Raw genomic sequence first — 24,695 nt, 5'->3', positions numbered from 1 at the left:
AGAACATTCATTTTTATTTACATTGCATCGCATGATTACTTTACTGTTCATCGTCATATTTTTTTTTATCGTTTTTAAAATCGTTTTTCTTTACTGAAGTCACATTTCAGGACAATATTTAGATTTAAAGGAACATGTCCATGTGAAGTTCCGAAGAAAAACGATAAAAAAGAAACAACGACAAAAATAAATAAATCATATTCTCATTCATACACGAGGAAAGCAGATTATGTGCCATCAGAGGGATCTTCATCACTTGTTGTAATGTGAAAAACCCTGGTTATTTTATTTTAGTAGCTACAAGTAGCCTAAATTTAAGAAATGTATTTGTTTCAAATATAAAATGGGAGATATGGATGTATATTTATTTTTATAATATTTGCATTTAATATCATTAAACGTTACAGTTTGTTCAAAGTCATATATAAAATAAAATATAGATTGGAGCTAGACTATTATTTATATGGGACTTCCATAATAAAATCAATTTTCGTGTAATATATGCCTTTTCTATTACTATCATGTTGTTTTTAAAATATATCATTTGTTGCCATTTTAAATCTCCTGATAACTTTTTTTTAAAAATCTCCACGCAAATATTATTTACCGGATATTGCGTCACCGGCGTACGTGCTTGCGTATGCGGAAACTGTCGTATGTGTCTGATATTTTTCAGAAATCTGCAGAGTGGCCAGACAACAGGCCGGTGCGAAGCTGACTTTTTACCACCAGCGCCTGCAAGGAGGAGGTGGAGAGTAGGAGGGTCGACGGAGGAAGGCACACTCTAGAATGGACGAAGCTAAAAAAGAGGGAAATATGGCCGCAGACGGCGTTAATGGGCCGGCGGGGACGCGGACGCAGACGCGCGCACCGAGCGATGAGTTGGTGAGATCAGTGTCTCTCCACAGCCGCAGATCACGCGTCCTACACGGTACGGTGTTCCCGTTCCTCCTCCTCTACCCACTCTGCTTATATATGTGGTTTGGGGTTTACGGGGCATCCGAGTATGTTGAAGCCGGCCTGCTGGCGCTCGCCGCTCTCGGGATCGCGCACGTCCTGACAGTGCTCTCTGGCTACTGGTCCGTGCACGCGCACTGCTGGCTCACTTGCTCAAAGGTGATAAATGACACATAAAACATATATGTGCAATATAAGCATTGTTTTGAAAGACTAACACATGTGGGAGACCTTTTTTGGGGTGTGTGTTGACAAAAAAATCCAAACATATGTTTGGAGTATCTCATAATAATGCACAGTAAGCTGACTGTAATTATGCAATTATATTTCAAACAGGAGTCTGATCCAGCCAAAGCCACATTTGCAAAAGTTATACCAACACCCAACAATGGTTCAGCTGAATTAGTGCCTCTTCTAAGGGATAAGGTGAGAGATTTTTTCCCCCCCTGGTGTTTAGGGGTCACATTTGTTATCCTCATAATAGACCCAAGACAATAAGCGCAACCATTTTAATTAATGTAGTATATTTTGTAATATGTACATATATCTTTCAATTAATACAGTTTAAGTTAAAAATAGAATTTTTTTTAAAAAAAAATCCATTGCATAGAAGGCATATTTGTGCCATCTTATGGGAGAAATAAAAAAATAATTTAATTCCATAACCAGTAGATGCCTGTATAGTCCTAAATAAACACAATGTATTTCCTTGTTGCTTATAAGCATTTTGATATAAGCCTATATTTAGACATTATCATCAATGAATATTTCATCATGGATGAGTTGATTGTACCCTAAAAACTGCTCCGTATTTTATACAGAATATTATACAAATTTAAATCTTAAATGTATATGATTTTTTTTCTTCAGAATTTAAATTTAAGATTTCCAGAATTCTTATCTGTAAATCATGAACACCTGGACAAATCACAATTCATTGGTCAAAAGGTGTTTAAACCCCAAATGTAGGTTAGATGAAAAAAATGTATATGTGAAGTGTTTTTTTTTGTGTGTGTGTGTGTGTGTGTGTGTGCGTGCAGGATGAGGATGGGGCGGAAAGCCTGTCCTTTGAGTTCCAGAAGATCCGTTATGTGTACGACAGCAAGGAGAAGAAGCGCTTTCTGCAGGTGGCGTTTCCAATCAACTTTCCCATGAGTCATTTCCAGGACTGGAGAGGCTATCAGGAAGAGGCTCAGCTTCGGGCTGCAGAGAAGCTCTACGGCACCAACCGTGCAGAGATGATGGTGCCGGACTTCCTGGAGCTCTTCAAGGAGAGAGCCACAGCACCCTTCTTTGTCTTCCAGGTACGTCTGCGGTGCATGTGGCTTTATTTTACTGATATGCAGTAATGGGCAGATTACTCACAAATTGTAGTCAGTTACAGATTGCAAATTACATGGTGACAATTGTACTTGTAACATAATCTATTACCTTGCACATTTTAGGTGATGTATTCTGACTACTTTTTGATTACTTTTGACCTAGTTTTGAAAGACAAAAACCTTAATAATACATGGTACTACGGAGAATACAGAGATGCTCACATATGAGAATACTCGCAGATTGATAATTCAAATGATAATTAAACATTTATCAGGAGTTGATTAGATATGCAATGATGAGAAAGCACTCTTTAAAAGTGTAAATTCAGTGGTCAAGTGCTATTGCCTCTCCTTCATTTAATTACTGCCACTTGACCAGTGGCTGGTGGGTGCAGTTTCACAAATCTCGAAGACTTTAAGCATATATATATATATGTGTATATATATATATATATATATATATATATATATGATAGGCTTTTTTAGAAAGGAAAATTAAAGAATTAAAAAGGAATTAATTAAAGAATTAATTGCGTAATTAACTTCCAAAAATGAAGTACTTGCAATTGAATTAGATTAGATTTTAAAGTAACCAGACTAGTTACTTTAAAATGTAATCTAATCCAATTGCAAGTACTTCATTTGTGGAAGCTAATTACGTAATCCAGATTACATGATCAGTTACTACTCAGCACTGCAATATATTTATGGGGCTTTTATTAATGGGCCTGATGTATTAATGGCCTGTACATTATACATTTATGAATATACTGTAAATGCATCATCTTATGGCAGGGCTTCTCAATCCTGGTTTTGCTGGGTAACACTAAAAATGTGTCAAATATACATCCTGGGTCCAGGATTGAGAAACACTACCCTGAGCGTATGGAATGACCTGCATGGCTTTGTTTTCCTGCAGGTGTTTTGTGTGGGTCTGTGGTGTTTGGATGAGTACTGGTACTACAGTGTCTTTACGCTCTTCATGCTTGTGGCGTTTGAAGCATCTCTGGTGCAGCAGCAGATGAGGAACATGTCCGAAATCCGCAGAATGGGGAACAAACCTTACATGATTCAGGTAACTGCGACTGTTTTTGTTTCATCTGTTGTGAAATCCCCATGTTTGTCTACAAACTCTTATCGAAATGTTCTTTATAAAGCACACAGTGCTGGTTCTGCCTTCTGATTGGTCAATGCAGAATTCCATTTGTGATATCATCCACAATATAGTAACATGCACAGCTACCATATTTAAAAACATTCTGTTATCATATGCATGTCAGGGTCTATATATTTTATTGAAAGTATGGTGCTAAGAATATGCTTAGTTAAAATGTAGTTTTATGTAGTAACTATTGTATAAATGCATTATATCGTAACTTTTTTATGAAAGTAATCTCTTGCCTTATTGCTTAATTAATAGACTGAGATTTAGAATAAGAGCAATATGTATAATTTGAGCTTTTTCTACATGTAACAGGTTTATCGAAACAGAAAATGGAGGCCTGTATCGAGTGATGAACTAGTCCCTGGAGACATTGTCTCAGTTGGTGAGTTTTCTGTATTCCTGATTTTAATTGTAAAGCACTTTGAATGTACAGTAGTACATTGTAAAGCGCTATATAAATGCCTCATTCATTCATTAATCTGTCTCAATCTTTTTCCTGGGTCAAAAATGGTCTTTGGTGGTGGACGAACACGCACACACACACGCACACGCACACGCACACGCACACGCACACACACACACACACACACACACACACACACACACACACACACACACAGTAAAGAAAAAAGTACTGCTAGCCCAGTACTGACGATACATCCAAAATAAATGCAAAGAGAAAGGTTAACAAATTATTTATCCTATTTATTCATGAAATAAATGACCATCACTGTCAGGACCAATCATAAAACAAAGTGCTTAAAAGTATTTTATATTTAAAAATCTGTACATTTATTTATTTTTAGAAAAGGGACAGTGTACATTAATTAACATTCTTAAATGTAAATGTACCCAAATTAGCCCGAAGGCTAGTTTTCATTGGTAGTCCCTTTGCCAGATGTTATTAGGCTCTAAACTAGAAAAAAAAAGAGTTAAACATTAGAACAGCCATAAAACTAGAACTTGCAAACACCTCTGTAAAATACAATTAAACATAGTATACAAAAAGACTATATAAATATATATATATATATATATACACACATATATATACACACAATAAAACAAAAAATATGTATTCTGAATATGTAACTGATTTGAAAAGTTAGTGATAAAATGAACAAAAAAGTAATACATTACATAGAAAAAGTGTCTGGTCTATTATTTTGAACTGACACTCCAAGACTTAATGCTCAGATAATATAATATAACATAGAGTATCAGATTGTTTCGTTCTGTCCATTGCTATGGTTATCACTCACTGTCAGTCGGATTCAGTCGCGCATTTAAATACGATTGTCAGTCCAGTAACTTTGCAGGGTGTAGTTAGCAGCATGAAAAATTTATATATACAGAAAGCCAACAAAGATCGCTGCCATTATAATCACTCAAGCTGTCAATTTCAGTTCAGCGCGAGGTACACAAAGCTGCACTCTCGCAAAAACTCGCATTATAGTCAATGAAGCTGTGTAATTAATCTTTTATTGACATCATGTTTATACTTTGTTGATTATAATGATTCGCGAGCGTGCAGAACTCGCGCTGAACAAAAACTGCCTGAGCAGATTCGGACTAACTTAAACACCCGATTTGTGATTGCGTTCTCGCGGTCAGATATGTCTGCAATGGCCTCAATGCTGCAAAAACGCATAGTAAATAGAAACCTTAAACAAACATTAACTGGAGCATTTTAAAGGGATAGTTCACCCAAAAGTGAAAATAATGTCATTTACTCACCCTCAAGTTGTTCCAAACCTGTACGAGTTTCTTCCTGAAAAACCTGAATGCCGATCAACTGTCTGGTTATCTACATTCTTCTGCTAAACTCAGCCTAAAGTTGTTTCAAAACTGTATGAGTAAATGATGTCAGAATTTTCATTTTGGCTGAACTATCCCTTTAAAGCAGCCAGCTAATTAAATAATCCAAGTTTTTGACAGGATTCATTTAGAGAAAGATTCATTATGGTGGCCGCCAAAATATTTTCTTTCCAAACTATAAATAAATCTTACAGACTTTTTGAACAGTAGTTTATACTGTCAAAAATGATTTGGCTTCTAGTTGTCACATGTTTCTAGTACTGACTTCATACATCCAGTAAAAATCCAAATGCTAATCTAACATTCACTAGCATGTTAATGAACATCGATTTGTCGTGTTGTCCCAGGACGGTCTCCCCAGGATAACCTGGTTCCCTGTGACGTGCTGCTACTGCGAGGCCGCTGCATTGTGGATGAGGCCATGCTCACAGGAGAGTCTGTGCCTCAGATGAAGGTGCGTCTGGTTGCTCTCTCCACAGAATCGGCAGCAAACCTCAGCTGAATCTGCTGTCTGTAATTGGCTATCTTGTGTCTGTAGGAGCCTGTAGAAGATCTGGACCCTGACAGGATTCTGGACCTGCAGGCAGACTCTCGACTTCATATCATCTCAGGTGGCACCAAAGTGGTTCAGCACAGCCCGCCTCTCCGAACCAGTGCTGGACTGAAACGTTAGTACTCACAGCTGTGAACGTGTGCTGTAGCTCTAACAAACCTTAGATTTACTCGGGTGTAAAGTCAACGATTTTCAATCTGCTCTGCATTGTGTTGGTAGTATATGTAAATGAACAACGTTTTCTCGTTCTTCGCGTCACCTCTGTTTGTTTTGTATCCCTGCCCACGGACAGTCGGTGGCGATGGCGTTTTGCTTCGGGTGGAACTGACAGAACGGCAGTTTCTTTCAGTTTTTCCCCATTTGATTGGCCTAAAACACCGTGTTCGTGGTCGTCAAGTTCGAAGTTGACCACAAACACAGAGGTTTTTCAGATTTTCCGTCGCGGCATTCTCTCCGTATTAACGATTCTTTGTAGCCTTTAGTCATTGCCTACAACGCACTCGATCCTTCACTGGAAACCGAAAGTTTGAATTCTTGCACCTGGGAACAATACAAGTCGACACCATTATGACTAAAAGTTTGCTTGGAAGTATTTCCTACTAAAGCAAGGCGGTGTTTGACTCCTGTTTGACTTCTTGAACAAGAAAAAAAATGTAGGACGGGACTTGATTGGATTGTTGGATGGTTGTGGTTTCCTGTTGCTGTGATGTCATGTGAGTGACAGGTTGATCGCGCCCTCAAGTCAGTAAACGCATTATAAGAGAAGAGATCAGCTGCAAGAGGGCTTTTATTTTGATTAAAGTTTATGAGGGCATATGAATTTTAAAAAAATTGTGCACAGATAAATAATTTATTATGAAAACAAGAATTGTCAATTTTGATTTCATGGGGACTTTAATAGTTTTTAGTGGTTAAATATGATTAATATCACAGTTTATAATTGGTATATATGTAATTATAGTCCCTTTTTTCTGTCTTTTCACAGCTGTAGACAATGGCTGTGTTGCTTATGTTTTGCGGACGGGATTCTACACATCTCAGGTGAGGTGCTTGATCATGCATGTTTTTGAATGTTTTGGCATGTTTTTGAAAGTCATTTGTTTGGACATTTTGCGACTATTTATGTGGAGGACAGTGGAATATTAACTGGAAACAATTAAGAGAAGAATGAGGGATAGGGTTGGAAAAATGAGTCGCAACCACACAAACCCTCTCCTTTAATCTTGTGTCTTAAAAATGTCTGAACCGTTGTTGTTTTTTAGGGCAAATTATTGAGAACGATTCTGTTTGGCGTGAAGAGGGTAACGGCCAACAACCTGGAGACCTTTATCTTTATCCTTTTCTTGTTGGTTTTTGCCATTGCAGCAGCTGTGTATGTTTGGGTCGAGGGTGAGTCACATTTATCTGTAAAATCTCCTTTCACAGGGATGGGCTGGGTAGTTGACTAGTTGTCCAAAAATCAACTGATTAATTAGTGAGGTTGATTAATCTTTTATTTATTCATTTTCAGGTTTTTTTTGTTTGTTTGTTTTTCTTTCTTTTTTTTTTGAGAGGATTAATACTGTTAGACACTAAAACCTGCTCCAAAATGTCCAATGTGTTTAAGATAAGTTAAATATTTCAACTTGTTAAAGCCTGGGATCTCTGTTTAGTTCAGTTGCGTGCTGTGTCTGGTTGTTTATTAACTCAAGAACATATCTTGTGTGAACTACCCCTAAAAAACCCACCTGATCTATGTTTTTGGCTAATTTAAATGTATTTTGTACTCTATACAAGCCCTTGTGGGATATTTGTATATTCCACGCATTTTGTTTCCATTTCTAAAATTTGTTTCAATTTTGGAATTTCAGTACCATTGAAAAGTTTAGGGTTGGTAAGATTTTTTTTTTAGTGTTTTTTTAAAGAAGTCTTATTATGTTCACCCAGGCTACATTTATTTAATGAAATCTACAGTAATATTGTGAAATATTTTGACAATTTAAAATAACTGTTTTCTATTTGTATACATTTTTAAAAATAATTTATTTCTGTGATCAAAGCTGAATTTTCAGCATCATCACTCCAGTCTTCAGTGTCACATGATCCTTCAGAAATCATTCTAATATGATGAAGAAACATTTCTAAAACAAATTTATATTTTTTTCTGTAAACCAAGATAAAAAATTAAGACTCTTTGATGAATAAATAGAACAGCATTTATTTTAAATAGAAATATTTTGTAACATTAGAAAAGTCTTCACTGTCACTTTTGGTCAGTTTAATGCATCCTTGCTGAATAAAAGTGTTAATTTCTTAAAATCTTACTGGCCTCAAAATGGTAGCGTGTATCTTATTTACATAAAAGTGATATAAAATTGCTCGCATATCACATCATTTTTTTTTAGAGTTTTATCTGTGATCCTGGAGGAGCATTAGATATAATGTGTCAGCTGTCTCATACTTCACTCTCTGTGTCTTTCAGGGACGAAGGACCCGAGCAGAAACAAGTATAAGCTGTTTCTGGAGTGTACTCTGATCCTCACGTCAGTAGTGCCTCCTGAATTACCCATAGAGCTCTCACTGGCTGTTAACACATCTCTCATAGCGCTGGCCAAACTCTGTGAGTGACCGCACTGGATTCAACATGATCATGACTTAATCTGAGACTTATCCTCTAATATTCTTCTCTTACAGATGTGTTTTGCACAGAACCTTTCAGGATCCCCTTTGCTGGGAAAGTGGAGATTTGCTGTTTCGACAAGACTGGCACCCTGACAAGCGACAGCCTGGTGGTTCGTGGCGTCGCAGGGCTCAGGTAAAGCCTGCAGCCTGGGCTCTGAGCTTTTAGGTTGTAGAATGCTGTTTTCAATCTAGTAAATTACAGAACTGTGTACAGAACAGGATTAAGCATTGAAAGGTGAACTGACAACTGAATTTAGTGTGTATGTGGCCTATGACGACTTCCACTTCTGGGAACCCTGGAAATGTGAAAATATTCCATTGTCTATTTCTGTTTCTCATTTCCTTAGAGATGGGAAGCAAGTGATGCCCGTGTCAGAGATTCCAGTGGACACTCATCGGGTGGTGGCTACGTGTCATTCGCTGGTCACGCTAGATGATGGACAGCTAGTGGGTGATCCGCTGGAGAAGGCCATGCTGACCGCAGCGGACTGGACGCTCACTAAAGGTCCGATTTAAACACAGATCCGTTCATCCGAGCTCAGCTACTACACTACAAATGATCATTATGTGTAATCGTATCCATTTTCCATAATGTTCTTTTGTTAGAAAAATATAGAAAATCTTTAGTTTTATCCATCAAAATTGAGTCATTTTGAATAATGTTCGGTTAACCTAGCACACATAAATTCTCAATGTATTTCATGCTTTCTGTCCCTTTGTTTAGATGAGAAGGTGTTTCCGCGCAGCATAAAGACTCCAGGGCTGAAGATCCACCAGAGGTTTCATTTCGCTAGTGCTCTGAAGAGGATGTCAGTGCTGGCGTCATTTGAGCGACTGGGCTCCACTGAGCTCTGCTATATCTCAACCGTTAAAGGTGCACCTGAGACCCTGAAGGACATGGTGAGCATCTCTTTTTCTCAGTGTTTTTTTTCCGGGGTAGGTTGCCAGGTCTTTCCCCAACCCCCCTTATTACATGGCTTTGCATTCACACATACTGCCAATTTGGCATGTGCAATCCACCTAACCTGCACGTCTTTGGACTGTGTGCCGCCAAAAATATACCAATATTTGTGTTTTAATTTAGTTTTTTAAATGTTAAACCATCAAGCTATTTTTAAATATAAAATATACAATTGAAATGTATGCGCTGCGAGATTCAGAGAGAAGCGCGGCACTGCGATCGTTTGCAGCTCATGATAGTGTTGGGCCGAGCGGTTTAAGAGGATCTTTGGTTTCACACCTCAATTGCTTTGTGTAATCCAAACTTGAAGGGAATTCTCATTGGTCCAAAATCCTGCCCCACAAATGTTCTGATCGACTGATTGTTGCTTCTAGTGAGGGTTACATCACATCTAATATAAAATGAATGTTATTCATTGCTGCCATTTTGACTTATTTGGTGCATTCACTGTGGATTGTTGGTCATAAATAGTTTATTAAGAGATTGTTGTTTGTTCAGTTCTGTGAGTGTCCAGCCAGCTATGACGAGGTGCACAGAGAGATGTCACGGGAGGGAGCGAGAGTTCTGGCACTGGGATACAAAGAGATGGGCCACCTGAGCCATCAGCAGGTATGTATTCACCAGTGACCCCTGAATGAAACGCTGAACGCTGTTGTAATCCCTCTCTTTGTGTGCAGGTGAGAGAGCTGAGCCGTGAGGTGCTGGAGTGTGACCTGCGCTTCGCAGGGTTCATGGTCGTGTCCTGTCCACTCAAGACCGACAGCAAAGCAGTGATCCGAGAGATACAAGAGGCCTCACACCATGTGAGTGGATCAACTCCATATGTTAACATGTATTTGCTAACAGTTGACATGTAATCTCCATTTTAGTGACGCTGTTAGAAATAATAAAGAAGGCTTGTACAGGTGGAGTTTTGTATTGGAGTTTGAAAGGATCACTTATTTATAGGTCTGCCTCCAACTTCTCTAGTCTAATAGTAGTCGTTCATTTAAAGGAGAACTCCGGCGCAAAATGAACCTGGGGTGTAATAACACATTGTTTAGCTTATAACGCTAGTATATAAGACAGTACCATCGCGGAGCCATCTTTGGGAAACAGCCTCGACCAGTCGAACCACTAACGCCGTGCTAAGTGAGCTGAACTGTGAGATTCCAAGTCACAGTTCAGCTCGTAGCACGGCGTTAGTGGTTCGACTGGTCAAGGCTGTTTTCCAAAGATGGCTCCGCGATGGTACTGTCTTTATAAAGTATATTATTATTAAACTGTCTGTACACTTACAAAGTTCTCAGTGCTTTGGTTTGTATGTAGAGACCCTCATTAAGCTACCGTGTTACTGTGGGGCTATTTTGAGCCTTGTTAGTGGTATTAACTAGCGATCTCTTTTTACTTATTGTATGCCCCATATACTAGCGTTATAAGCTAAACAGTTTTTAGAGATAAAACTCTTTACACTCGATTATCATGAAAACAAATCCCAGAGAACAGTCGACTCGGTACCAATGTGTTATTACACCCCAGGTTCATTTTGCGCCGGAGTTCTCCTTTAAGCCAACGGTCTACTAATCGCACATTTATGATATTAATTTAATTAATTACATTTATACACTGGGGGTGACATCGGAAAATGGTTTGAGTTTCACGACTAAGAAAGGAAATTATATGTAACATGTAATGTAACATTGTTCTACGATACAGGGAAATACCAAACCATAATATTGAGCCTTTAAAATATAAATTGAGGGCAAAAAGGCACGCATAAAGCTTGCCGATGTGCACTGACAAAAGTAATGATTATGAATCTGGGGGGGAAAAACAGAATTGAGACTGTATGAAATTTTGAAAACCTACTTCCAATGTTATAAATATTACTTATTTCTTGATTTTTATATATGTATGCACCACCGTTCAAATGTTGGGGTCAGTAATATGTTTGTAAAATCTTGTTTTTGAAAAACAAATACTTTTATTCTGCAAGGACATTAAATACAAAGTATTCCTATTTCAAATAAATGTTTTCCTTTTGACCTTTCTATTCATCAAGGAATCTGTTAAATTGTTTTTAAAATATTGTTTTTACATTTAATAATAAGAAATGTTTCTTGAGCACCAAATCTGCATATTAGAATGAATTCTGAAGGATCGTTTTTTTTTTTTTACTACATTTTAAGTGATTTGAAATCAATTATCCCTTTTTCTTTCCCTCAGCCTAATCACAGTCTTCAAGGCTGGATTTCAGTCTTAATTTTGATTTAATGTGTAATGTTTGTATTGTAGCGCAGTATAGTTTTTTTTGCATGTAGATTCAGCATTTTTATTACAGTTCATTTTTATTAAATCTATCAAGAAATACTTTTCAATTATTGAAATTTAAAGTCCTCTTCCGTTGGCCGCCTGGTTCGATTTCTAACGTTTGTCACGTTCTCTGTCCACAGGTCGTGATGATCACAGGGGACAACCCTCTAACTGCGTGTCATGTGGCCCGAGAGCTGCATTTCATCCAGAAAGAGCACACGCTCATACTGCAGCCAGGCCCCGATCAAGGTGTGTGACGCCTCTGACACAGAGCTGGAGGAACGTGTTTAGAATCCATTACATCTGTTCATTACGTTTTTATGCAGATGAATGGCAGTGGGTGTCCATAGACGACAGCGTGTGCCTCCCTCTACCTCCTTCCTCGGTCTCAGATTTGATCAGTCGGTACGACCTCTGCGTGACAGGAGAGGGACTGACCAGGTTGACCTATGAACCCCGTTTACTCCACGCCCTGCTTCCTCATGTGCGAGTGTTTGCTCGCGTCAGTCCCAAACAGAAGGTCAGCTTTCCACGTTTGATAGTGGACTTATCACACTCTGTATTCATCAAAACATATGGTTTGTTGTTGAGCTGTTCATCATGGTTAACGGTGTTGTTCTTCCTGTCTGTGCAGGAGTTTGTCATAACTAGTCTAAAGGGACTGGGTTTCGTTACGCTGATGTGTGGAGATGGCACGAATGATGTTGGTGCACTCAAACATGCCCACATTGGTGAGTCATTAAACATACTTGTGTCATCAGACATGTGTTATTTACAAATATATCAGTAAAAAGTATTTTCTGGGTCATTCAAGATGAATGATTCATATATGGTCAATTTAGCTCATCACAAGGTTTAAAACAACCGAAGATTGCGATGTGCAGTCTAGAGGGTTTAAAAGCAGAAAAGTGCAGGTCATATTATGTTGTGAATCAACACCTACATTTTTTATTTGAGTTGTAAAGTTACCTAAATTAGACAGGGCAGCAATTTATTTTCATATACAAAAAACTATTTATACTGTGTGAGGAAATACTATGTGTGATATTATAAAGACATTTTCTTTCCAAAATTAACTAATTGGCTTTTATTTTGTTACTGTACTAAAGCCAAATCTTTAAAAAATCGAGATATTTTTTACTTAGTTTTAAATTTATATTTTTACCCTCTTTATGAGTTATTTGTATAACTCTGAAGAGACGCATTTACAATTCTTTTTTATTTGTGGTTTTCTTTTCACAATTTTTCTTTTCACAATTTTCACAAGAGCAGAATTTCTTTTTATGCTAAATGATAACTTTGACATCCCCCCCCAAATATTTTTTAGTTTGCATAAACCAAGATTGTCCATAGATTACATGAAGTAACTATTATGATTACAATTAATTATTACATTTCAAGATTCCTGACATTTTAAAGAGATGAATGTTCTGATGAAAATGAGAAGATGAAAATTTGTGCTTTTAGAATTGAGGATATGGAATTTTAAAAATACTTTCTTACGAAGAATTTTTTACTTGGTAAAATGTAACAATGAGGATTGTTAGTTCAGGTCCATTAAATAATAATAATAATAATAGACACAACTTTTGCTTTTATTGAAGTGTTGGAATGTTGAAATTAACATTAACTGAGATTTAAAACTAAAAAATAATCTTTAGAAGCATTTTTCATTGTTAGTTTATATTTACTAATGTAGTTTACAATAAGGTTCTATCTGCTAACATTAGTAAAGTGTTACCATAACGGCCATGGTGCTTTTAGGTTTTATAAAATTATATACTATATTACAAAATATAGTATATAGTATAAAATTATATACTACACGTATTGAGGTCATTAAAATTGTTACAATTAGACTACCTCATACATCTCGGTTTTCCGAAACGGTGGGAACACTGGTTATTCAAAGACAAAAAATTTTTTTTGAGGGGGTGAATTAAAAAAAAAAATCTTGTTTTAGCTTATTTGAAATCATTTTGAAGTAATCTTGAGGCCCCTATGAAAGTGTGCGAGGCCCCCTGGTGGACCCCGGCCTCCTACTTGAGAACCACTGTTCTTTACACAAACATGAGTACATCAACTGTGCTCTTTTTACAAACTAAGTGACAATTTCAGTGTCACTCGACAGTAGAGATGGGATTTATGGCTCTTTGAGGGGATCCGGATCTTTGCGATCCGTTCCTTTCAAAGAGCCGTTCAAAAGAACGGCTCTTTTGGCTCTTTTTAAATATTTAGTCAGTTTTAAGAAGTCAGCTTTGGGGGCATCTCAGTTTATCCTGGAAATAATCACTGGGAGGAATGATGAGGTGAGATTTGTAGTCAAATAATTAAAACTCAGATATCACACACCAATATCTGAGTTTGAATTATTCTGAAATATTGATTATTACCTCATTTGTCATGTGTGGACTATATTCCATAGGGTTGCACAACATCCCTCTGCTTAGAAAGTGACATCACTATTTTGGATTTACCTTTAGTACAAAGTGTGTGCATGTGTAAAGCTGCAGTTGCACTTGATGTGGAGGCAGAGGAGGCAATGGACACATCAGTGTCACTGTTGTTGTCTGAGTCTGGCTCTGCTCTCAAACCTGTGAGCTGCAGTGTTGGGTGTTGAGTCTTCAAATGCCGGTGTAAATTATTTGTTGACCCAGACTTAAATGAAATTACTTTGTGACAAATGCTGCATTTAGCCTTACTGTTTTCTTCGTGAGAAAAGTGCACCCAAATGCTGCTCCTTTTCCTCTGGCTCATTTTCAGACGTGTCACGTGTGTGTCTTCTTAGTTCGAACTTCGAACGACCCGCTATCCGCTATGACGTTGGCACTGAGAGGCACTCGCATGTGTGTTTTTTTTTTTTACTGGAGTAACCATGTGACGGCAGCGTGCACAAGTCATTGGCTCCGCTCCTACCCAATGACAGAGGCACGTAGGTTTTTTTTTCACTGGAGTACTCACGTAAAGGATGCGCGCGCGACCGCGCGTGCACAACTATCATGCTAGGCAGTAGCAGTGGCACCCCTGCGCTGAGTGCGCCCCTTCCACTATAACTGAGGAGCTAATTTGTGTGCATCTGTGTGAAACACGCATAGGAAAAAAAGAACGACAGAAAGAACGGCTCCCCTCCAGCCGCGACTCGGCTCCCATCGTTCATGTTTATGAGCCGTTCAAAAGAATCGGTTCGTTCGCGAACGTCACAACTCTACTCGACAGCATGTCACAGATAGTTTTGTACTGAATCTGGAACATACTTCAATCAGTATATGTACCCATATTGTAACATGTCCTTTGTGTTTACCAGGTGTGGCCTTGTTAGCTAACGCTCCAGAGCGCATGCCTGAGAAGAAGAAGAGAAGCAAAGACAAAGAGTTCTCTGTAGATGCCAGACCTGGACCCCCAGTCCCGAGTTCAGGGGTCAAACTCAGCTCCCGTGCAGCCAGGCAGAGAATGATGGCCCAGAGAGAGGAGCAGCTAGCTGCACAAAAGGTGTTTATTTATTTTTTATTAAAAAAATCATGTGATCATGTTTTGAACTTCAGCGTTTATAAAGCTTGAACTATTTTCTACATGTATATAACCCTATATTGCATAATTGCCTTGTGTCATAGGAGAGGATCAGTCAGGTACTGCGAGAGTTAGAAGAAGATCAGATTCAGGTGGTTAAACTGGGCGACGCCTCCATCGCTGCTCCATTCACCTCTAAACTCTCCTCCATACAGTGCAGTAAGTTGAACATGTTTTCGATCCGTTTATGCTTTCATTTTAGACTGTCTACATTAATCCGGATACATTTGAAAACGCATCTTTTTCTCTGATTTTTTCTGATTCAAACTGATGCACACTGATTTTGGGGAAAGTTACTCTTAAAGGTAATGCTTTACAATATTGTGTCACTGTGTAATAAAGTAACTAATTGCGTTACTTACTACTTTCCATAAAAAGTAACAGTAACGTTTTAATTACTTTTTAGGGAGTAACGCATCATTGTAACAGTTACTTTTTTATAGAAAGTAATGTGTTACGATACATTGTCATTCCCCGATGAAGTAACCAATTATATTGGGGTTTTTTTTATGGAAAGTAATGTTACGTTACTTTTTCGCTATCTTCCAGGTGTTTTTTTCACTGAGTAGTTATTTTTTGCATGTGTTTAACACAGTAATCCATTCAACAACAGCCTATATAACATCCACCTTTATTTTCTTTTAAAAACACATTTACAATATCATTATATTCTGACCACACAATATTATTATATTCTGAATATTTCCTGACCCTAGAGCAATGAATGCCATTCAAAAGATCTAGTGTTATGGGTTATATTACCTACTGTACAACTCTTTTTATTGAAAGGTGAAAGTAATGTGTTTAGTTACTTTTGCATGCATGAGTGTGTATGTCTGAGTTACTATGTTATGGAGAAAAAAGTGAACTTTGATTCAATAGTTTGAAAAATGTTTAAGCTAATTAATTGAACTGAAAGTAGCGTGCATTACTTTATTTAAAAGAATTACCTCGAAAATTAATGTGTACATTTATAAAGTAATGCGTTACTTGTTGAATTAAAAAGTAATCTAATCATGTAATGCACGTTAGTTTAAATGCATAAGTAACTTGAGTTATGTAACCAGATTACTTTTTTAGTTACTTGTAAAGTAATGCTTTACTTTTAAATTTATTACAAAATATTTTGTTACTTTTTCAAATAAGTAATGCAAGTTACTTTATTTTTCCATTTCTTGACTGACAGCTCTCCTGTCCCCATGTTGAGAGAAATCAGGAGTGCGCTGTGTGTGAACATGATGCTTATCGTAGATCTAGACTAATGTGAGCATTTACTCATATCACTGGCACAAAAACAGATTCAGTATTACTTAAAAATGAATGAAAACAGTGAAATGCAATCTCAGAATATTACACAAACCTGCAATAGTTAAATGTATTAGTACATTACACAAATATACTTTTATGTATAAATCAATGTCTTTGCTGCTGTCCTTCAATGATGCACTTCAACCATACTAGAAAAAATGACTTTAGATAAACATCATATTTGTGCTTGTACATTGTTCATTTTTATTTTTATTTTATTGCTGATGTAAGTGTTGAACTTTTTTTCTCCTGCATCCTATTCTTCTGTAATCCAAAATGGCTCGTTTTGTTTGAGCTGCGTAAGTACTGAACAGCTGTGAATTTGCATTTCCTTCAGCCTGAGGCTTTTTCTTTTCATTTTTGGTGTGAAAGTGCCTTTAGATTTACCAGAAATTGAACTTTTTTTGTTATTAAAAAACAAGCAAACAAGCAAGCCCATCCCAGGTAAGAAAAAAGTAATGTTACAGTTACTTTTTATGCAAAGTAACGCAAGTAAAGCAGTTAGTTACTTTTTTAGGGCGTAACGCATTATTTTTAAAAGTAACTTTCCCCAACACTTCCGGTATATGCCTGCTATGTGCTATTCACTTGCAGTGTTGCTAAAGATAAATATTACTTTCTACAATCTTCATATTACATTCCTGCAAAGGTGATAGAATTTTAGTCACAATTGCTGTCATGCGGAAAAACATGAAGGGATTGAGTGTGACCTACACTGTAAAAAATCTCAAATCATCATTTTTTGTTTCTTTTTTTAACATTGGCTTTTTGGGGTTTTACTGACTTTCCAAAAGTTGAGACACACCAATGAGTGCTTTTTTTTCCGTCTCTCTGTATGATCTCATTGAACTTTTACTATATCTTACGCAGTAAGATGATTCAATTGTGGACGAAAAACTTTTGAAAAACACCAGTGTGGACTAAAACGCATTTTATTGAAACGAATACGCTGTTTTAAAATGTATCCGGGTTATTAGTCCTACATATGCTTTGCCTAACTTTTTTTGTCCTGCCTGTTTTCAGTCTGTCACGTGATTAAACAGGGTCGCTGTACTCTGGTGACCACCCTGCAGATGTTTAAGATCCTGGCGCTGAACGCTCTGGTTCTGGCCTACAGTCAGTCTGTGCTCTACCTGGAGGGGGTCAAATTCAGCGACTTCCAGGCGACCCTTCAGGGTCTGCTGTTGGCCGGCTGCTTCCTGTTCATCTCAAGGTCAAAGGTGAGATGGTAATGTTTGGTAAAGCTGCTTGTCGTTTGCTGAACTGACTTCACTGACTGTATGCGATATCTGTTCATCTCAGCCTTTGAAGACCCTGTCCAAAGAGCGGCCTTTACCTAACATCTTCAACCTGTACACGGTCCTCACAGTGCTGCTGCAGTTTGCTGTTCACTTCTGCAGTCTGGTGTACCTGTACAAGGGCGCACAGAGCAGAAGCCCACCCAGGTATGCATGGGATACTTATCGCCACATGAAAAATAGTGAAAATTCTGCCAATTAGTTTGTAACTGGGAATATTAGAAATATCGCTTACACTTTATTTTGAGGTGTCTGTGTTTCAGTGTAATTATAAATTTAAGTACTTAAGTACATTTAAGGGTTAGGGTGTGTTTTGGGGTTAGTTGCATGTTATTATGCACAATTTATAGTAATTCCTATAGTAACTAAAAACTGCTTGTAACGTGTGTAAGGACACTAAAATAAAGTGTTAACAAAATATCTTATTACCACTTACAGTTATGTAAAATATATACACGTAAAGCCCAAAGTAAACTTCAGTTTTAGAGAAAAAATAATAACGCATTTAGTATTCTTGATTAGTTTAGATTAGCAATCTATATACCCACACACTACTTTTCAAAAGTTTGGGGTCTGTAAGATTTTTTTTTTTTTTTGGTCACACCATGTCACACCATGAATGCGCACTAAAGCTAATGCATTTGGCAAAAAAAAAAAACTGTAAAATTGTGAAATATTATTATCATTTAAAATAAGTTTTCTATTTGAGTATATTTTAAAATGTAATTTATTCCTGTAATGTAAAGCTGAATTTCAATCATCATTACTCCAGTCTTCAGTCACATGCTGATTTGATGCTCAATGAAAATTTCTTATTAGCAATGTTGAAAAATGTGCTGCTTAATATTTTTGTGGAAACATGATCATTTTTTTTTCAGGATTCTCTGATTTGAATAAAAAGTTCAAAAGGACAGCATTTATTTGAAATGTCTTTACTGTTGTTTTGGATCAGTGTTTGCTGAAAAAAAGTATTAATTTCTTTAAAAAAATAAAATAAATCTTACTGACCCCAAATGTTGGCATAATACCATTTCGCTTCTGTCATCAGAAAGTGTCAACTCTCTTTGAAAGTAAATTACTTCAAGACACTTCATATCACTATCAGTGTTCAGTACCAGTCATTCTTCACATGCGACGTCATTGTTCACATTTTTTTGATTTTCATAACATTTGCAATCTGGCTTTGTGTTTCACCTCTCTCTCGCTCTCGCACTTTTCTCTCTTCTCTCTTGCAGGGCAGAGCGGTTTGTGGACCTGTACAAAGAGTTTGAGCCCAGTCTCATTAACAGTACTGTATACATCATGTCCATGGCCATGCAAATGGCCACATTTGCCATTAATTATAAGGTACTTTTAATTTTTAATAATGTGATATTATATTTAATACATGTATCGAACATTGTGAAATTATTACTTTTTACTTTCAAAGCTTTTGTAACATGCACTTCACCTTTCCATTTCCTTTAAAGGAATAGTTCACTCCAAAATTTTGTGACTTTTGACAAATGGGTCAGACTTTATTTTAAGGTGTCCATGTTTCAGTGTAATTATACATTTAAGGACTGAGTGATAATAATTAAGTACATGTACTTACTATAGGGTTAGGGTTAGTGGCATGTAACTATGGATAATTACTATAGTAAGTACATTTAATGTGTAACAAGGACACTGTAAAATAAAGTGTAACCAACAAATGCATTGCAGTTCATCATTGCTGGTGCAGTGATTGCAATTGCAAGCAGTGGCGGTTCTAGAGGGGGGGCCAGGGGGGCCCGTGCCCCTGTGACAACAAGCTTGGCCCCCCTTGTGGCCCCCCTAAATGTGGAGTGTGAAATAATTTTTACAAAACTGTTTTTTTTTTGCTATCGTTGTTTTCGTTGTATGCATATTTTTTTATTATTCTATCTTTGTGGATTTGCTTGTTCACGTGACAATTCGCATCACATTCGCGGGAATCGCGGCAGAATAACGTTAACGTCTGTCTCCTGCACGCGAGAGAGGAGAGAAGGAGAAAGCTGGTAAATGCCAGTTCAGTTGCAAGTTGATTCTTTATGTGCGTATCGGGTGTGCGATGTGTATTGTCTATTATGAAATTGTAATCAATGTTTTAACTGTATACGATGCACTGTGAGCTGACATCGCATTTGTCTCTCTTCCTTTCACTGCTGTGTGCGGTTCATAGATAGGTAGGCTATGTCCCCAAATTAGTTTATGTCTTATATTTATATCATATTATGTTCTTATATTAGAATATCACATCAGCAAGAGTGCTGTTTTCCCGTGCACAATTGCAACTGTGATATTGATCTTATACAACAGTTAAATTAACAATAAGTTAACATTGGGCGTTACATTTTAGACACAATATTGTCAATATTGTTTGTTTTCCCTTTATTTCGTCGACTAGAATTTCAAAATGAAACCGTAGCAGAGTCTCAATGCAACAGACAGCGATGATTTCTTGACTGAAATCCGCGTTTTGAAGGAATCACTTGCTTCTTTCCCGAATGAATCAGCCGTTTGAACGAATCGGTTGAATGAATGAATCCTTCAACTCACTTATTAACACAGTGACTTGCCGACGCCTACTGGCGGTTTTAGTTTCATATTTAAAGTACCCTTTAATTAAAACGTTAAAATTTGAAATAATTTCATGTTTAAATATTGATTTTAAAAAAAATCTCATAGCTTTATTTATGCAATTGTGAATGGAGTGTAAATATATTAATGCCACTTCTGTGTCTCCTTTAGACTGCAAAGATGGATTTTGATTAAATGATTTAATTTGACTGGTAACAGTGGTACTGTATAATTATTGTATAATTAAGTATTATTGTATAAATAAGTATAATTACTGTCTAATTTGTATGTTAGTATTTGACATAAAAGGTGATTCATAACTCTAAATAAGTTTAGAAAGAATGTCCATATATAGGTGAAAATGCCCCTGGAAATCAATTTAAGGTGGCAAATTAAATTAATTAAAAATTAATTAAAAAATGAATTTCGGTCCCTGCTGTTAACTGACCACTGCATAGAATATTAAAAAATATGAATATCTTTGTGAGTCTGCTGTCAACAACAGGCCTAAACCTGCCATGGCACCAGCACAAAAATACAATCAGTAAAATATCATCTAATCATCAAAAAAACATTGAAAATATTGAGATATATTTTTGTCAATATTGCACACCCCTAATGTACGGTATGAATTTTGATTTCTTCAGGTTTTAAAAAGCCTTAAATTCGATTTTACAAAATTGAGAAAGAAGGACATCATGTCAATTACAGTTACTGTGACTAATACTGAATATGTAATGCAAATGTAAAAATATAATGGAAATGCAAATACATTGTTGAATGATTATAAACATGGTATTTTGCCTGTTAATGCCTGCAGTGCAGTGCAGAAAATGATATGACAACAATAAGGTCTAAATGCAACTGGCCCCTCTAACAGCACAACTGGCCCCAGCTTGGCCCCCCCAGTTGAAATGGTCTAGAACCGCCACTGATTGCAAGACAGTGTTATTTTAGTATAATTTAAATACTATAATTGTACTTGTACAATTATATAATTGTTTAGTCATTTTATGTGCTTTTGTCATTTTATATATATATATATATATATATATATATATATATATATATATATATAAATTATTTATATATTTATCTTTTTTATTTAATTTTTTTGTGTTCTCTCTATTTAGCTTTATTTAAGTTTTAGTAATTGTATTACTTAAAAAAAAAGTAGCAGAAATAAAATCCATTTTGAGTCGGAAGTTTTTCATCTAATATTTACTTTTTTATTTTATTTCAGCTTTATTTCAATGAACGAAAATGATTTTTTAATAGAATTTACTAAATATTAACAACACTGCAAGCATGGATGCGTCAAAGATTTTCAGTAAATAACAAATGTTTATTTTTGGACTAACTACACTTTTAAAAATGTCTATTTTAACTGGTCTGATTGAACAAACTTGTGTTGTTCAGGGTCATCCGTTCATGGAGTCTCTGACTGAGAACCGGCCCTTGCTGTGGAGCATCGCTATATCAGGGCTCGCTATAGTAGGGCTGCTGACGGGATCTTCACCAGAATTCAATGAGCAGTTTGCCTTAGTGGATATTCCAACTGAGGTATGAATTCAGTTCACCACACTATTCACAAACTGTTACTTACTGCATGCTTACAAATTTCCATTGACATTCTAGTATGTCTCTACATGAGTGTTGTGACATACTAGTATTGCGATAAAATTGTCTTTGGATAGTGCTGTAATTCCATCCTCTATTCAAAATGTTTGCGTAAATCTTCATGATCATGAATTTTGTGCTGACAATTAATTAGCATACAAATAATTGCGATTAACAATTTAATTCTGTTTCGAACACGCACTTACGGTGTAAACATAAAGGCCTGTTCAGCTAATGAACAATAAAAACATTGTCAGCCAATCAGAATCAATCCTGCTGTAACGAGCGCAAGCATTTAAAGCAGCAGAGGATAAAACTCAGCGCGCGCTTATAATAAACAAAGTTATTTTCTGCGGGTGTGGATGCCAATATAGTTATATCGCTATAGTTATCTTCACAGTTATCATTCTTGGTGTGAACAGGCATAAATAAGTTATTATTTATTTATAGTTATATAATTAATATTATGTATTTTACAAGAGTTTATAGAGATGGTGTGATTTTTATCCTGCGCAGTTATTGTGGAATCATAAATAATAGAGATTACATCGAATAATCATGATCAGGTGATTACTCAATCACAACAGGCCTACTGAATGTATACTTTAAAACCCTGGGTACCTTTGACTTTTCAACATATGATTTGAGACATGCTAATCCAATTCTTGCATGGCAAGCGATATACAGGGTTTCTGCGGGTCTTCAAAAGGTCTTAGTCTTAATTGACCCTTCCACAAATGAAGGCCTTAAAAAGGTCTTTAATCAGAGTAGAAAGTCTTAAATTCATGGTATTAAATGTTGCATGCATTGCAGAAAAATATATATTTTCCTCAGTATTTTTCTTTTTTTATAATACAGATATCTAAACAATCATTAAATCGAGATGCAAAATGAATGTATGAAAACTAATATTTGTCAATGGGTTTTTGAATTAAGTTATATAATTGTTATTATTTGTTCTTATTTTAATCACAAACTCACTTCATTTTGATCAATTTCACAGAAAACAAGACTTCTTATCTTGTGTCATTTTGCTTCTCCAGCAAACGTCTCTTGATTTAAGAATCTTTAGACATTTGCACTGGGAAAAAAGACAACTGAGGAAGAACAGCACTTTGTAGTGTGATCAGATGGTTCAGTAAACGTTATTTCCATGTTCTAGTGTTTGGGAACAGAGCTATTCAAGCCTTAAGCTATTTTTCTGCCTTTTTTTTACTTATCTTTTTTTGTGTGCGAAACGAATGTAAAGTAATTAAGATCTGTTGAAAGTTGTAATTTAAAACTCTGAAGTGTTATTAATACAACTGCGTGTGTATCTCCCTAGATATTTACATTTAGAGAACATTCTGATATGTTGTGTTCCCTTCACTTTACTCCTTACATTTTCTTGATTTATTTTAAAGAAAAAAACTAAACTATCTACCTTTTATAAAACCTGCAGAAACCCTGTATATAGTATGCAAATTAGATTTTTGACCTTTTGGTGTTCATGTATATCGATTCACATTGAATATATTTTTATATTCTTTTTCTCTTTGCAGTTCAAGTTAATAATAGCCCAGGTCCTGGTTGTGGATTTTGTCGCTGCCCTGCTGGTGGACAGAGTTCTGCAGTTTCTGCTGGGCAAAGGAACCCTGAGGTTGCCTAAATGAACTGTTATTGCCAACAGTCACCAAAGCAGCCGCTGCCCCTCGTGACCAGACTGTGAACGGGCTTTACAGGAACACGGGACCGGCGGCAAAACTCTGCGAGATGCGAAAGGACGGGCGTGAAACTCAATACTGTAACACACCCCAGTGTTTCCTTTTCCTCCCTGTCCCTGTCTTTGCTCTGTCTTAATACTTTAGCTTCATTTTCTTTCTACTGACATCTTTAACTACCCCCTCTGCTCTGAAGGCCAAGAAAACTACAGTATTGTGTTGAGGGTGAGAGTGAGTGTGTTTCAGTGCGGGTGAAGCTATGACAGGGGCGTACTGAAGAAGTGTTTCTCTTTTTTTTTGTTTTCATCATTTTGTAAAAAGACAAACCTCAGAAAGACTTATAAATGACCAAAAAAACCTCTTGTTGTGTTGTTTATTTGCACGACTTTCTCGTCTAGTCTTTTCGCAAATTTGAGTGAGAAACTAATTTTGTACTGCTTTGGTTTAAGAGCATTATATATTAAATGAGACAAACTAATATTTTCAGGAAAGCAAAATGAAACAATTTCACTTGAAGCTTTAAAGCACGTGTAGAAATGTAAATGATGAAACGATATGAATGCACAACATGGTATGATGTTTTTTTGTGTGTTTTGAAACTTTTTTGTTTAAATGTATTTTTTTAAAAGGTCATTGAAAGGAGGGTCCTTTAAAATGGTTTTTTTTTTATTTAAAAGGATTTTAAATGTATTTTCTATGCACTAACTCAAAAATAACCATGAAGTAAAAAATATCAAAAAAGAAAATTAGAACATTTTTTTAAAAATAAATAAAGTCATTACAAAACGGGTTGCAAACATAGCCTTAATCAGTGCTTCTCAAACTTTTGATTCAAAGGCCTTTATTGTCCAGCCCCACATTTAGGGTAAGATATTACAAAGCTGCTTGTTTTA

General features: G+C 36.4%; 1 protein-coding gene across 1 annotated transcript; it reads left to right on the top strand.

Moving 5' to 3' along the window:
- Positions 1 to 608: 608 nt before the first annotated feature.
- atp13a1 (ATPase 13A1) lies at positions 609 to 24,599 on the top strand. The gene is made up of 25 exons (XM_077213550.1): positions 609 to 1,116; positions 1,294 to 1,383; positions 1,998 to 2,261; positions 3,199 to 3,354; positions 3,757 to 3,826; positions 5,610 to 5,716; positions 5,801 to 5,930; positions 6,801 to 6,856; positions 7,078 to 7,204; positions 8,277 to 8,414; positions 8,489 to 8,609; positions 8,824 to 8,981; positions 9,201 to 9,376; positions 9,936 to 10,046; positions 10,115 to 10,240; positions 11,870 to 11,978; positions 12,056 to 12,249; positions 12,364 to 12,460; positions 15,034 to 15,218; positions 15,341 to 15,455; positions 17,628 to 17,824; positions 17,907 to 18,049; positions 19,138 to 19,249; positions 21,902 to 22,045; positions 23,644 to 24,599. Exons 1-25 carry the CDS (start codon positions 790 to 792, stop codon positions 23,752 to 23,754), a joined length of 3,564 nt encoding a protein of 1,187 aa, XP_077069665.1. The 5' UTR covers positions 609 to 789; the 3' UTR covers positions 23,755 to 24,599.
- Positions 24,600 to 24,695: the final 96 nt, after the last annotated feature.

This window comes from Siphateles boraxobius, unplaced genomic scaffold (assembly GCF_051911475.1).
Source record: "Siphateles boraxobius isolate OS27281-9 unplaced genomic scaffold, OSU_SipBor_1 66, whole genome shotgun sequence".
Taxonomy (NCBI): domain Eukaryota; kingdom Metazoa; phylum Chordata; class Actinopteri; order Cypriniformes; family Leuciscidae; genus Siphateles; species Siphateles boraxobius.
Note: the sequence above shows the minus strand (reverse complement) of the source record. Positions and strands in the feature narration are given on the sequence as shown.